The sequence below is a fragment of the Microtus pennsylvanicus genome, chromosome 4 (assembly GCF_037038515.1).
Source record: "Microtus pennsylvanicus isolate mMicPen1 chromosome 4, mMicPen1.hap1, whole genome shotgun sequence".
In the NCBI taxonomy this organism is placed as follows: domain Eukaryota; kingdom Metazoa; phylum Chordata; class Mammalia; order Rodentia; family Cricetidae; genus Microtus; species Microtus pennsylvanicus.
The window spans coordinates 27,168,722-27,182,605 of NC_134582.1; the positions used below are offsets into that span (position 1 = coordinate 27,168,722).

Consider the following 13,884-nt stretch of genomic DNA (forward strand, 5'->3'; position numbering starts at 1 on the left):
TTAAAACTTGACTAGCAAGGGAGGCCTCAGCACCAGCGCAGAACTTCTTTGTCAAAGAGCATAGAGACTGCACTTTAGAAGAACCCAGACTCAAGAAAAAGGAAACTATTAGAAAGGAACATCAAGTAACTCAAACTTTTGGCAACATTGATGAAGGCTGAGATAAGCACAAAAATTAAATATAAAAAGAATTATTAATTTTAATACAACAACAAAGTAAAAAATTATACTGTATCTACCATTTAACATCATAAAAATACAAATATTAAATATGAATTAATCAAAGTAACACCAAACAATGTATTGCAAGTATGGGAAGAGTACATCTATGCACTATAGCCAGAAACAGAGAAAATAATGGCCAGCAAAAAATCAGAAAGCACAGGAAGATAAATACGGCTTTATGGATACAAAATAAACAGGTAACAAAGCAGTCAAATTGCAGAAACTGCTGTCTATGGTGTAAGAAAAGAACATAGAGGATAGATAAGGCAAGAATATTGGTTTTCAAGGCAAAATTTTACAAACTCTCCCCTTCATGCTATGTCTATTATAATTTTTATAAAAATTTAAAACAGGGGGCTGGAGAGATGGCTCAGAGGTTAAGAACACTGGCTGTTCTTCCAGAGGTCCTGAGTTCAATTCCCAACAACCACATAATGGCTCATAACCATCTGTAATGAGGTCTGGTGCCCTCTTCTGGCATAGAGGTGGATTGTATACATAATAAATAAAAAAATATATTTAAAACATACATGGGAGCAGAGACAGGAGTATACTGAGTTACAGAACAGTTGAACTATATAAATTATTAAACAGCAAAAAACCAAACTGGGATAAAAAGAACTTAAAAAAATTCACTCAATTAAAATAAGTCCAATCAAGTTTTTACTGGCTTAAGACTAATTGTGACTTTTGTTCATATATTCATTTATGTTACACAACTCACAAAACAATAATTTCTATTTTTCTGTCACATCAACTGCCCACAATACACTAACATTTAAGTTTTTCTATCAGGGTTCTCATTCTTTTTTTTCCTCCCCTCTCTCACTTGCAAAGCTGCGGTCTCTGGGAGCCTTTCATTTCAGAGAAAAGGGACAGTGGGTGAGCAGGTGCCCAAAAGAGCAACATAAGGAACACACACAAGTTCTCCTTCTCAAGAGAACAATTGTTTCCTGAAATGTATCTCCTCTTCAAAGATGTTCTCTGGAACAACTTGTGTGTTCCAGAAAGACAATCACAGACAGAAGCCAATGAAAGGTGATGACTCATGACCAGAAAAAGTCACCTCTTCACAGCTAAAAAATTTGATCAATTTAGAAAATATTATTTTATGAAAATATTAAGTATAAAAAAGCTAAAAGGTCCTAGACTTCATCTACATAATATTTCTGAATATAGAAAAGCATCTCTCTACAGTGCTTTGGCACTACATTGCAGAAGCTTCACTGGTGACTAATAGACTACTGACAGCCATTCCCTGAGAGAAGTACAAGGCAAGCACTCTGGCTAAACACAGTCGATCACTGCAAGTGGTTTCCACTTAGTTGCTGAGTAATGGGAATAACTCAGTATTATTTAGTCTAAATAAATTACAGAAATAGGTGTATCAAAGTGAGCCTACAGCAGCAGGCATGGCTGTGCTCGCAGCACTCAAGCAGCAGAGGCAGGTGGGGTCTCTGAGTCGAAAGGTTGTCTGGTCTATACAAAGAGAGTCCCCGGCCAGCCGGAGTGAAACATATACATATACAGCAAAACCCTGTCTCAAACAGATAAACAAAAAAACCCTTACAGGGGCCAATTACCAACACCCACATAACAATTCACAGTTGTGTGTAACCCCAGTTTCAGGGGATCTAAGACTCTTCTCTGGCCTCTGCAGGCACCAGGCATGCAAGTGCACAGGCACAGACACAAGCAAAATGCCCATACACATAAAAAATTTTAAAGAAACTTATAAATAGTAATCAACATGAATGATTACAAAGAGAAAAAAATTATTTTTCTTTAAATGACAGTTCCAAAACTTTCATAACAGTTTGAAGGAAGACAAATTTTTTTGCATGATTTGATTTTGAATAATTAACTGCCCAGGGCCATTCAAACAAAACAGAATATCCTGTACTAATCCATACAGAAATGGTTTAAGAACTGAACGACCAGCCACCAGAGAACGCCTCCATGGTCCTCGTCACCTACCTGAAGTTTTTCACGTGGTCTTCCACCCCAGAGAGACGAATTGAATGCTGCAGTGCACTCAGGTAAGTCAGGGCTTGAGTGGACGATCCCCAGTTCACATCTGTGGGAAAACAGGGTCACACAGTGTGATACCAACAGCAGCCAATTCAGACATATGGGATTGACAGTAAATAGGGCAGAATCTTCATGTTTATAAGTCAATTGCTAAAATAAAGCACTATTCTATAACTTGGCATAGTTCCAGTATATAGAAATATATGAAGATATCATATCTGTCAACGCAATTTAAAGAGGCATAACCTAATAAGGGCATGATGATGGCATGTTCACATAACTCAGAACAATCTCTCAACAATAAAATATTTAAAATTATTCATTCTGTAGCTAAAGGCATATTTTAAGTACAGTAAATACATTCAAGGTATTTAAACATGAAAATGTCTTCTACTATTGAATAAAAAGGTTGGTCCTTGATTTTAGACACATTAATATATGCTTAATAGGTATTTTGAAGGAATAATTGCTCTTAAAAGTTAAAAATATAGCTCCTTTGCCCTTTCACTTCTACAGCCACTGTCTGAATCCAAAAGCTCATCACTTCACATCCAGACCAAAATGTCTCATGGCTGCTGTAAACTGCTGGACCCGCTCCTTCTCAGATTATGCCAGTGGACCAAACTCTCCTGTCTTTTTTACACCAGATCTTTTTCTGTACACTGAAAAAAATCCTAATAGCCCTCACCCTCATCACCTTACATGGAGATCTACCTAGACATCATCAATGTGGAAGATGATAATCACTAATTATTTCTCAGTTAAGAACATTCGTTATTAGCTGGGCAATGATGGTACACAGCTTTAATCCCAGCACTTGGGAAGCAGAGGTAAATGGATCTCTGTGTGTTCAAGGCCAGTTGGTTTACAGAGTGAGCTCCAGGACAGGGAAACCCTGTCTCAAACAAACACACAAATACACAAACTATATATATTTACTTTCTTTAGGAAAGACCCATCTTCCCAGTGCCTGAATTCCTTGCCATACAGCAGCTCTAAGATGACAAGAGGCTACATATGTGTGTGTGTCACACATGCAAACATACATATTTCGCTAGTAGTTACTAGAGTGCTGCAAATCTGGAACCTTCAGGACAATTTTAAAACATAACTACAACAGAATGTTAGTTTATTATTTTTCTTAAAAAAGGTTAGTCACATTTAATTCATGGGTGAGAATGAGAAATTCTATAGGAATAAAACATTTTAAATGTACTTTAAAAACAAAAAAAAAATTATTTGGAAAGAAGGTTTTGTAAGTTTTACATGTAACACCTTTTCAAATATACAAAAGATGCCTGAATAAAAAGTAACAAGAATTTGTCGACATTTTCTAAGTAAAACTACTAAGCAGAAAAGACTACTGACCTGGTTTTTTGTAGGTAACATAAATATACAGTCCGAGAACTATCACGTAGGTGAGCAAGGCCGCCCACCAGTTAATGACAAACATGACGATGCAACACAGAATCGCTCCAAGAAGGGAGATCCACATGTTGTAGTACTTGAATGCAGGACGCCATCCTAACAATGACAGACAGAAAACGCAATCAGAGTTTTCATCTGCTTTACACAGTGACACTAAATTATGTATAAAATAGTTTTCATTATGGTTGCCACACTCAATTTTAAGTTCAAGGATAACATCAAACAATAAAGTCAATGACTATTATTGAGCATAACTGGTTTTAATAATTCTGAATGACTGTGAAGATAATATTTTCCTATTACTGCATCTTCTCAGACCTTCAGTCAATACAATCTTTGAAATTTTAAATCAATCCATCATAGTGAACACTACAGAAGCACCATAAAAAGGAAAGACTTCATGTAGACTTGCTCCTGGGTGGAGCAGCTTTCCCCTCTGGTCATCAGCATGAGACACAGCCATGTTCTAATGAATTTACTAAACATTTCAAACAACCTACCCATGTAACTAAATCTTGGTGTGACTCCAAGAAATTCATACCTTTCCATTAGTATTAGTTACATACTAATAATATATATAAATTAATAAAATATAATGAATTAAAAACTACTCATAACCTGGTCACTAATAGTCAAAAATACTTTTTATTTAAAATTATTTCAATAAAATTTTATTTTGAAAGTAAAACTGAAGCTAAGACATGTGTTCATACTGCCTTTCCTTTTGAAAACCCCACCTGCTACTGGCCTGTTCTGTACTTAAATCCTTCTGTACTTTCCATTCTCTTCCTGATTTTAGCCCTGCCCCATTTACAACACAAGCAACATGGTACTTTTTCAGTTGACAGAGGCCCCTATGCTAGAATTCTACAAAATTCACTGTGCAAAAACATGTTGGGGGCTGGCACTTAGGCTCAGTGGTGAAGAGTGTGCTGTGATTATCATGCCTGGAGCACCAGCTCAATTCTCAGCACCAAAAATTTTGAACAGTTATTAAATAATGACAAAGTTACGAGAACTGAATCAGGTAACCAAATAGTAAAGAAATTCTCAAAATAGGACTAATTCTTTAATATGACAAATGCTGTTTAATGTTTTGAAAAGAAACAGCTTATTATCAGTGCACTTCATAACAAAAGATCTCTGAGCACTAAACTTGACATAATTATAACAGAAAACAACTATAATTATGAAAGAAAACAACTCTAACGATCTAAACTCACAAACACCAAATTTAGAAAACTAGAAATTTCGTTTTCTCAGAAATCATAGCCATTAGCATATACAACTTTCTAAAATGTGAAATCACCTGGAGATTTTGCAAGTGATGCATGGAACACTGAAAAATTGATTAACGCATATGAGGCAAGGAAGAAATTTGAGATAATTGGAGCAATAACATTCAATTCAGCTGCAAAAGAAACAAGAAAAAAATTAATGTATTTAAAACTACAAATTCTGAAATATTCCTAACTTTTAAATAGCATAATAAATACCCCTAAATCTACCACAGACTGATACTAATATCCTGCTATCACAACTGATGGCATAATCAAGTTTCAATCAACTAATTTGAGGGTCTAGACAATTCTTTAGAAAGCTTAATGTTATCTTTAGAATAATCAACAGGATTGACAGCTTTGCACATGATCAGATAGAGGCATTATCTTCCTGGGCACACTAGTACCCTTTTCCTACACTATCATTATATATTTTACGAGTACGTGCTTACAATCCTAGTCCTTGGGAATAGATGCAAGACCATCGGGAATCCAACAGTATATTCGGCTACAATTGTGAATAATAGGAGGCCACCCTGAGCTACATGAGTCTTAAAAATAAGTGTAACCTCCTCTATTTCCTCCATCCCTAATTTCATGTAATAGCAACAATTTTAGTAAATAATATCTGTCACTATTATTTGCAGTATTTTACTTACTCTTGTTTGATTAGAAATTAATTTAGTGCACTAAAGCAAGGCACATTTTGTTAATAATTTGATATTCATGATTATAGGTAATGCTACATATAAATATACCAAAACCTATATAATATATCCTTCATAGAACTAACCAATTAGGATGAATCCAAGTGCAATTAAGAATGTTAAGATGTAACCACGAAGAGGTTCATTATTTTTTCCATAACCTTTAGCAAACATCTGGAAAGCTGGGTAGATATTGTCCTTACATAGAGCCTAATAAAAGAATACAAACATTAAAATGAAATACATGAAAAAAATTAAGATACACAAATCTGCTAACAGTTAAAACAGGTTATAATAATGAATTGGAGCCTGTGTCTCTTATTTCTAATGCTTTTTGTTTCATGTCTCACAGTGTTTCACCTACAGACTATAAATAAGGGCTATGTAAAATAGTTCAAATAGCAGAAGGGTAGTTTGTTTATATAACACTGCTTAAGATGTTGTCTTACCCCACCCCATGTGGAAACTCTTCCTTTGAAGAATCAGCAAAGCAGACATTTGAAATAATAGTACAATAAAAAAGAAAATTGGAAGCTGGTAAGTACAATACAGTGTACCTATGACTTTAAGAAACTAAGTTCAGGGATGCTGGAGGGATGGCTCAGAGGTTAAGAGTACTGACTAGTCTTCCAGAGGACCTGGGTTCAATTCCCAGCACCCATGTGGCAGCTCATGTGTATGGCTATTCATGATTGTCAGTAACTCTTAAGATTTGACACCCTCACACAGACTTACATGCAGGCAAAACATTAATGTACATAAAATAAAAATAAGTAATTTTTAAAAAAGAAATGTTAGGTCCAAATCTGAAACATAAAAGTAGATTTAAAACCCTAATTATAAAGTTTAATCACTTTTCTTCAAATCTTAATAGATGCTACCTTAAAAATCATATTCTACACTATTACTATATTTTTTGGCTATAAATATAATATTAAGAATAAGGATAGAAATTTAACACTTATCTGACTTAGTAATTAAAAATATCCTGATCAATATTAGCTGCTTATGATCACTACAGGGAGCAATGCTCATTCTAGTTATCACTGCACCTACTACAATTACTGTAATGTTAGCCACATAAAATATTTAAGTTGGCAACATGCTAACTGAAACTATTATTTACTACTTCTGATTAGTCTTAGACTGCACTCCTAAGAACCCTAGACTTTTTTTTATGCTAAGTATGTCCAAAACTCTTTTATCCCTAAAATACTTATTTTTGTCATTTTTAATTATGTATGTGTCTGGAGTCATAAGTGATTATGAGTGACCCAATGTACAATCTGGAAACGGAATTTGGATCTTTTGTATGAGACCATACAATTGAGCCATTTCTCCAGATCCTCAAATCATCCTTTCTAAGCATATACCATGACACTAGAAAAATACACAAATGTTTGTATGGATCCACATAGCATTTATATACATAAAATTTATACCAGTTTTAATATACGTATAGGCACACATAACAAACATGTGAGGTTGATAAAGGTAACCTACTTGAATATAGCAATAATCCAAAAATTGAAATGTCTTAACATTCCCCCAATAAAAATTATACTATGAAACATTTACCTGAAATATTTTGGGAGCACTCACGAGAGAGGCTAGAGCTGATGAAAGTGTGGCTGAAAAGATACCTGCAGAGATCAAGGGTGCAAACCCTGACACCATGCTCATCACCTAAATGAAGTGGTAGAATTGCAAAAGAAATCTTAAAAATGGTTGACAAAGAGCAGAGGATTGAATAGTCACAGGTTGAAGATTCTAATAAAGGAAACTAATACTGGGGAAATCTGAGAGTAGTTTGGTAAATAGCATGAAGAAGTAAAGTACAAGTTATTAAAACAGATTTACCACTAAAAACCTCTTTCTTGTAAATTTCCAAATGAACATATGACAGAAAAAAGAGGATGATGAACCGCCACCGCCAACTACCTGTCACCAGGTTCTAATCACGGACAACTGGGCCCGAGCCCACATCATTTGCAGCCCTACATTTTTAATGCATAAGGTTCAGTGTGTGTCTGTTAACAGGCAGACATTTGGAAATTGTAGCTAAAGCCGCTGGCCCGGCTTAATTTGGCCAGCCCTTCACAGTAACACACATCTAGTCACCAATCAAATTGCCTCAATTGTCCCCATTGTCCTGCTCATTTCAAAACAGGCTTTTTATTTTTATTTTTTTTAAATCAGCTCTCAAAAATGATTATTATATTTGGGTGATACAGTTTTTTAAATATATTTAGTGTATGGCTTCATATTTCTCATACTCGATCTCTCACAACCCTCAGTTTATCATGGGCATGGTCACTGTGTTAATGCAAGATGCAGGTGTGTGCATACTGCTACCATTCGCTACCTCCACTCAGTGCTTCACTTGGAGAGCCATCTTGCCTTTCATCTTTGCTGCTCTGTGTTGTGGCCTGCACTGATATTACCACTGGTTTTGTTGAGTATCACTCTGTCCAGTATCACCATTAGTTTTAGAGAATGCCAAATATTAAACTGCAGAGCCAGAGTTTAGTTGGCTTTTCATTTCCCAATACTAAGCATAGGGCATTGATGTTGATTTGTGCAAAGGACAACACAACCAGAGAATGATCCTGATTCATGAATCGTCTCAAGAGTTTATTTACTCTTTCATGTATTTTCCATTTGCCTAGTTAGTGATAAACATAAAGTAACAACTGTCTTCCCTTCTAATGTATAGCTATATTCTAAATGGCCAGATTTCATAGTGGTCTAATCCCTAGATAAATACAGAATATCTTTATCATTGATAGAATGTCAATGCTTACCTGAAAGTTGTTCATTAGTCCATAATAACAAGGATTGCTTTCACAATAGGAAAAGTCAAAGTTTAATTTGCAGGCTGCAGAAGTACAGTTCGTTAGCTCTGTGGTAATGGTATCATTAACATTCCCAGTGGCATCCCGAACAACACAAGAACCTGAAGCACAAGCAACAGTCAGAGTAACTCATACACGCATTCCTCTTAAAATCCTACATCCATTCATAAAGAAATCACAGTACTGTCTAGGAACATATTCATAATAGCATACACTTCATGCATATGCATCTTTATTCTGAACGAAGTAAGAAACTTTGTGGTCACTAAAATTTAAGTAATCAAACTAAACATTCTATTAAAAAAGTGCTACATTTCAGGCATTTTATAAGTGGTGGGAAAACTTGAATAAATATTTCAATCATCATTTTTTTTCTCTGCCTTTCAATCATGTTGCCAAAAGCATCTCCCTCTAAATCCACCTCTGAACTATTACAGGACTACAGAGAGAGAAAAAACACTTAAGTCTCCAATCAGCTTGAGAGCAGGCATACTTTCATGTTCTGTGCATCACAGTACAGTCTAGGATGGGCACATTTACAAGGAAAATCCTGAGCACAAGGACCACATGTGTGTGCTGTACCTGACAGCTTGGGGATAGAGGTTCTGTTTCTTTGAACTAGCTACACAGACACTGGTACTGAGCTTTTTCCCAGCCCACTCCTAAACACCAGGAAGAAGGGTCAGTTCCCCTGCTCACTAAGGACAGACAGAATGAAGTCAATGTGAAGTCTAGCAAGACCAAAGGGTCAGACTAAATAGCAAAAATGTATCAGTGGCAACAAAAGATTTTAAAAGTTGGAACATAATCAGTTATGCTATTAGTTAAATTAAAAACAAACCTTATTTAGCTAGGCTATATATTATATAAGCATATTTAAAAATTTAGGTAAGCACTTGGTTTTTGCAAATGAATTTTAGAAATATGTATTAAAAATAAATTAAATCCAAAATCATTTTTAAAACACAATTTGGTCCATCATGATATTGTCAGCATTTCTAACTTTTGTTCAGCCAAATTTCAAAATTACCTTGAGAAATAGCAATAAAATTCTGAAATAGAATTGTCACTATTTCTGAACAAAACAATGAAAAAATGTGGTAAAATTTAAATTATTCTTAGTAAAATATACATGGACCCTTCTTACCATGAGATTAACAAACTCAGAACTCATATTTGTATGAGCATAAAGAGGTGCATGCACAACAGTGTGCTGGGCCTCCCAAATCTCTACAGCTTTAAAGAGGAGAACTTACCTCCATGTGTGAATACAGCATATATGTCCAAATAAAATGGGAGTTTACAGACCATTTTACATATATTTTACATATACTTAGCATAATAAATAAATGACAGAAAGGACCCCACAAAGCATTTGGTGGTTTTATGTCTCTGTAAGTCGCCACTAGTCCTTAAGCGGCCTTTGCATTAAAACAGGCAACTAATTCTGTGCCTTTTTACCTAAACTATTTTGGAATGTTAAAGTCAGAAAACATGCTATGAGCATCACAAAATTTCTAAGACATATAAAGAAATGAAGGTTATTTACCTACGGACACTGCAATTCCTATGTAAACCACTGTAGTAATTAAAATGGCTAAAAGTGTTCCTTTGGGTATGGCTGACTGAGGGTCCTAGAAGACAAGAAAATTTTTTAGTCTATAAAAATAAACGCATGGAGAGCATTTTTAACATATCAGTAATCAATACAACACTTTATAATACTTACTGCAAGATCACCTGAGATGTTTGCCCCAGCTAGAATACCAGTTGCAGCAGGGAAAAAGATGGCGAACACAGAAAAGAAAGTCTCTTCGTCTCGGAAATCTGGTCCAAAGTTCTCATTAAATATTTCAGCTACAGAGAACAAAACATTGCATCAGTTGCTAGACAGCAAATGAGAACAAAAGAACTTAAGTCAAGAATAATTAGTATATATGGTCTCCCCACAATGGGTCATTTTTACTTAATGCTAATTCAGTATCTGTGCTCCTATTATCTGATGAAATTGTTTGCTATCAAAATGGTGATGTAATCTAGGATATGCCCTACCTTTTGATACCTTTTATGAGTAATTGTTTAAGAACCTCCAAACTTGACTGTCATCACTAACTCAAATGAAAATTACAAGTATAGATTACTGACCCACTTTCCCAGACTTCAAAATAAGAAAACACAAGAAAGGAGGTAGGGAAATAAAAGGAAACACACTGATCTGGAGCCAGCCTCTACCCTACTCTCCAATACCCACTTCCATTATCACCTATATAGACTAAAAGAAATGGTTTAAAGGAGCAATTAAAAAATAAAAAGATAATCTCCTGAAGTTCCTTCAAACTATGAGACTAGATAACACCAAAATAAAGAATATAGGTGGTGGGCTTATATGATGAACACAGCTGTGTGCACGGGAAGGAAAGAGGATTGCAGCAGTTTGTCAACTTGACAAGCTGAAGTCATCTGAGAGGAGGGAACCTTAATTAAGAAAATGCCTCCAGAAGATCAGGCTGTAGGTGAGCCTGCAGGACTTTAATTAGTCATTGATGGGGAAGGACCTAGCCCACTCTAAGTTATAGACAGAAGTTTCTCTCCCGCCCAGTCCCAGAGTCAGTCCCAAATAAACACACAGAGGCTTATATTAATTATAAACTGTTTGGCCTATTGTTCAGGCTTATTACTAACTACCTCTTACAACTTAAATTAACCCACAATTCTGATCTATGTTTAGCCATGTGACTTGGTATCTTTTCTAAGTAAAGTGTTCTCATCTTGCTTCCTCTGCATCTGGATGATAACTCCATCTCTGCTTTCCTCTTCCCAGAATTCTCTTAGTCCGGTTGCCCCACCTATACTTCCTGCCTGGCTACTGGCAAATTAGCATTTTATTAAACTAACATGAGTGACAAGTCTTTACAGTTTACAGTAGGTGGTGCCATCCCTGGGCAGGTGGCTGTGGGTTCTTTAAAAAAGCAGGCTGACAAAGCCATGAGGACCAAGCCAGTACTTGGCACTCTCCATGGCCACCTGCCTTCAGGTACCTGCCCTGTTTGAGTTCCTGCCCCAACTTCCTTCTCTGACGAACAATGATAGGGAAGTGAAAGCCAAATAAACCCCATCCACCCCAAGTTGCTTTGGTCATGGTGTTTCATCATAGCAACAGAAACCCTAACTGAAACAGAGGGTAAGAGGAGTAATAGAGCAGTCAATGAGTCAAGCAGAACATCAATTGGACAGCCAATAAGGAAAGACTTTCAAAAAGGAGAAGACTGTGACTAAAGAAGACAGAGCAATCTATGCTGCTCCACGTCATTGTGACTTGACAGACTGATGGATTACTAATAAAACCATCTGGCTAAAGTCAACTGGGGGCAAGGCTAAGTACTGTCTCAAAGTATTGTTTATTAGCTGACAACAAATGGCAACTTCCCAACCAAGAAGCCTCTTAGTCCTCACCTTAATAAAGACATAAAAATTAACATCAAAAGTAGGGAAAGCTAGTTCACTCTGACCCCCTATTCTGGGTGCTGAGGACACACTGCTTTCTGGCTAATGTAAATAACCCAGCTGGAGAGATGACCCCCCCCCCCAACATACACACACACACAGCACATACACCTATTATCCTGAAAACTGTCAAGATGAGAAAGCCTAATGAGACTGAGGATTACGTCTTGAGTCAGTTTTGTTTTGTTTTAAAAAGGAAAGTGAACAACTTAATGCAACTGATTCTGGACAAAGAACCTGCAGTTGCTATTAGGATCCTCATGAAACCTGAAAAACATCTATGCATCGTGCCAAAGAAAAAATTCCTGAATTGCCCTTTTCCTTAGTGGATATGTGCTATAGTATTTAGAGATAAGAAGTCAGGATTTTGGCCACTTTCATCTGCTTTCACAATTCATAGCACTTTTAAACTGTTATGTTTTAAAAAAAAGTCACATGCCAAGTACCATTTTGGTCAATGATGGGCAATATACTTAAAGGGGTCTATAACTCTATGATGTCATGGACATCTTAGTTTGGGTAGGTATACCCTCAGATGCTTGTGCAGCAATAAAATCATCTAAAAATACATTTCCCACATCCCCATCACCAAGAAACACATAACTAGATGTATAATGAGAGCCATGCAGGCACCTCCTTCTTAGTACCACTGGCTTCTCTATACTGAACCACCTGTTTTGCTATCATTGAAAAACAAGATGAAAATGAAGCAATTTTACTCTAATTGTACAGTCTATTTAAAGAGGACAAAACTGAATTATGAATTAGTGTGAATCACCAGACCAAACTTAATCACTGTATAAAATACCTAAAATATACTTAGTTAACAGCAGAGTGCTGTAATTTGCATTCTTAACAAAGTATCCATCCTTTATACTTACATTTATAGCCAAAGAACCCCTTGGGCTTCTTGCTCTCCAGTGAGATAAACGTTCCTATGACAAAGTCAGCAATGGCCAGCAGAAGAATCACCAGGAGGACGATCTGAGCCTACGGTTCAAACCCTGAGAGTCACAGTCTATCTCCACATTCTCCTCCATTACAGACTGCCTGTCTCCTGCACTTTCCTCCAGTATAGACAATCTGTCTCGTTTTGCCTTTCTGCCAAATGTCTTAAAGGATGCAACGCATCAGTATAAGTATCAGTAGATATTCAATAAATGCTGTTACACGAATAACAGCTCTTAAAGAACTTTCTTAAAGTCAGGGCAGGGCCATGAGCCTGAAGTTCCCATCTGTCAGGAAGCTGAGGCAGTAGGACCACAAGTCTGAGACTAGTGAAACTCTGAGTTAGTAAGACCCTGCCTCAAACAAAACTATCTAAGAATGTTTAATTATGGGTAGAATCATGCCACTCATTTCTACAATAAGCCCTAAACATTGTTATATCACCAGCCAAGTCACAGGCTTTTCATTCTATAAAGCCCTCCCCACCAAGACTAAAGTCTCAACAGGGAGAATATGCTTGTGATCAACACGAGTTTCAGAGCAGGTCCAAACACAGTGGTATGTCTGCCTGCAATGCTGCAGGAAAGGAGGAAAGACAGAAAAACATGCCAAGTGGGGGAACTCAGGAACAGTGACACGGGGGGGGGGGGCAGAAAGCCCTTAACACAAACTTTTCTCTAACTTTAGCTACTCAAAAAAGGTAGGCAGATACTATTCGCAACCAAAACTTTTTAGAAAGTATTTTCAAATATGATTACTATGGGAAAGGGAGCCACATGCGCTGCAGTTCATGTGTGGATCCCCGGGGACAACTTTAGGGAGCTGGGTCTCTCCCTCCACCTGCCTGTGGCTTTCAGGAATCCAACTCAGTCCCCAGGACATTCTGTAACAAGCACCTTTACCCAC

The 13,884-nt window shown here is 36.6% G+C and overlaps 1 protein-coding gene across 2 annotated transcripts in view; it reads right to left on the reverse strand.

Moving 5' to 3' along the window:
- The window catches only part of Slc12a2 (solute carrier family 12 member 2), a 66,193-nt gene that overhangs the window by 29,088 nt on the left and 23,221 nt on the right, over positions 1 to 13,884 (reverse strand). For both annotated transcript variants that reach the window (XM_075968620.1, XM_075968619.1), the window contains exons 7-15: positions 12,912 to 13,020; positions 10,256 to 10,383; positions 10,076 to 10,160; positions 8,476 to 8,627; positions 7,250 to 7,357; positions 5,758 to 5,881; positions 4,994 to 5,095; positions 3,625 to 3,780; positions 2,203 to 2,302 (exon numbers count right to left, since the gene is read on the reverse strand). In XM_075968620.1, the coding sequence (XP_075824735.1) occupies positions 2,203 to 2,302; positions 3,625 to 3,780; positions 4,994 to 5,095; positions 5,758 to 5,881; positions 7,250 to 7,357; positions 8,476 to 8,627; positions 10,076 to 10,160; positions 10,256 to 10,383; positions 12,912 to 13,020 (1,064 nt within the window). The remainder of the gene's footprint in view (positions 1 to 2,202; positions 2,303 to 3,624; positions 3,781 to 4,993; positions 5,096 to 5,757; positions 5,882 to 7,249; positions 7,358 to 8,475; positions 8,628 to 10,075; positions 10,161 to 10,255; positions 10,384 to 12,911; positions 13,021 to 13,884) is intronic.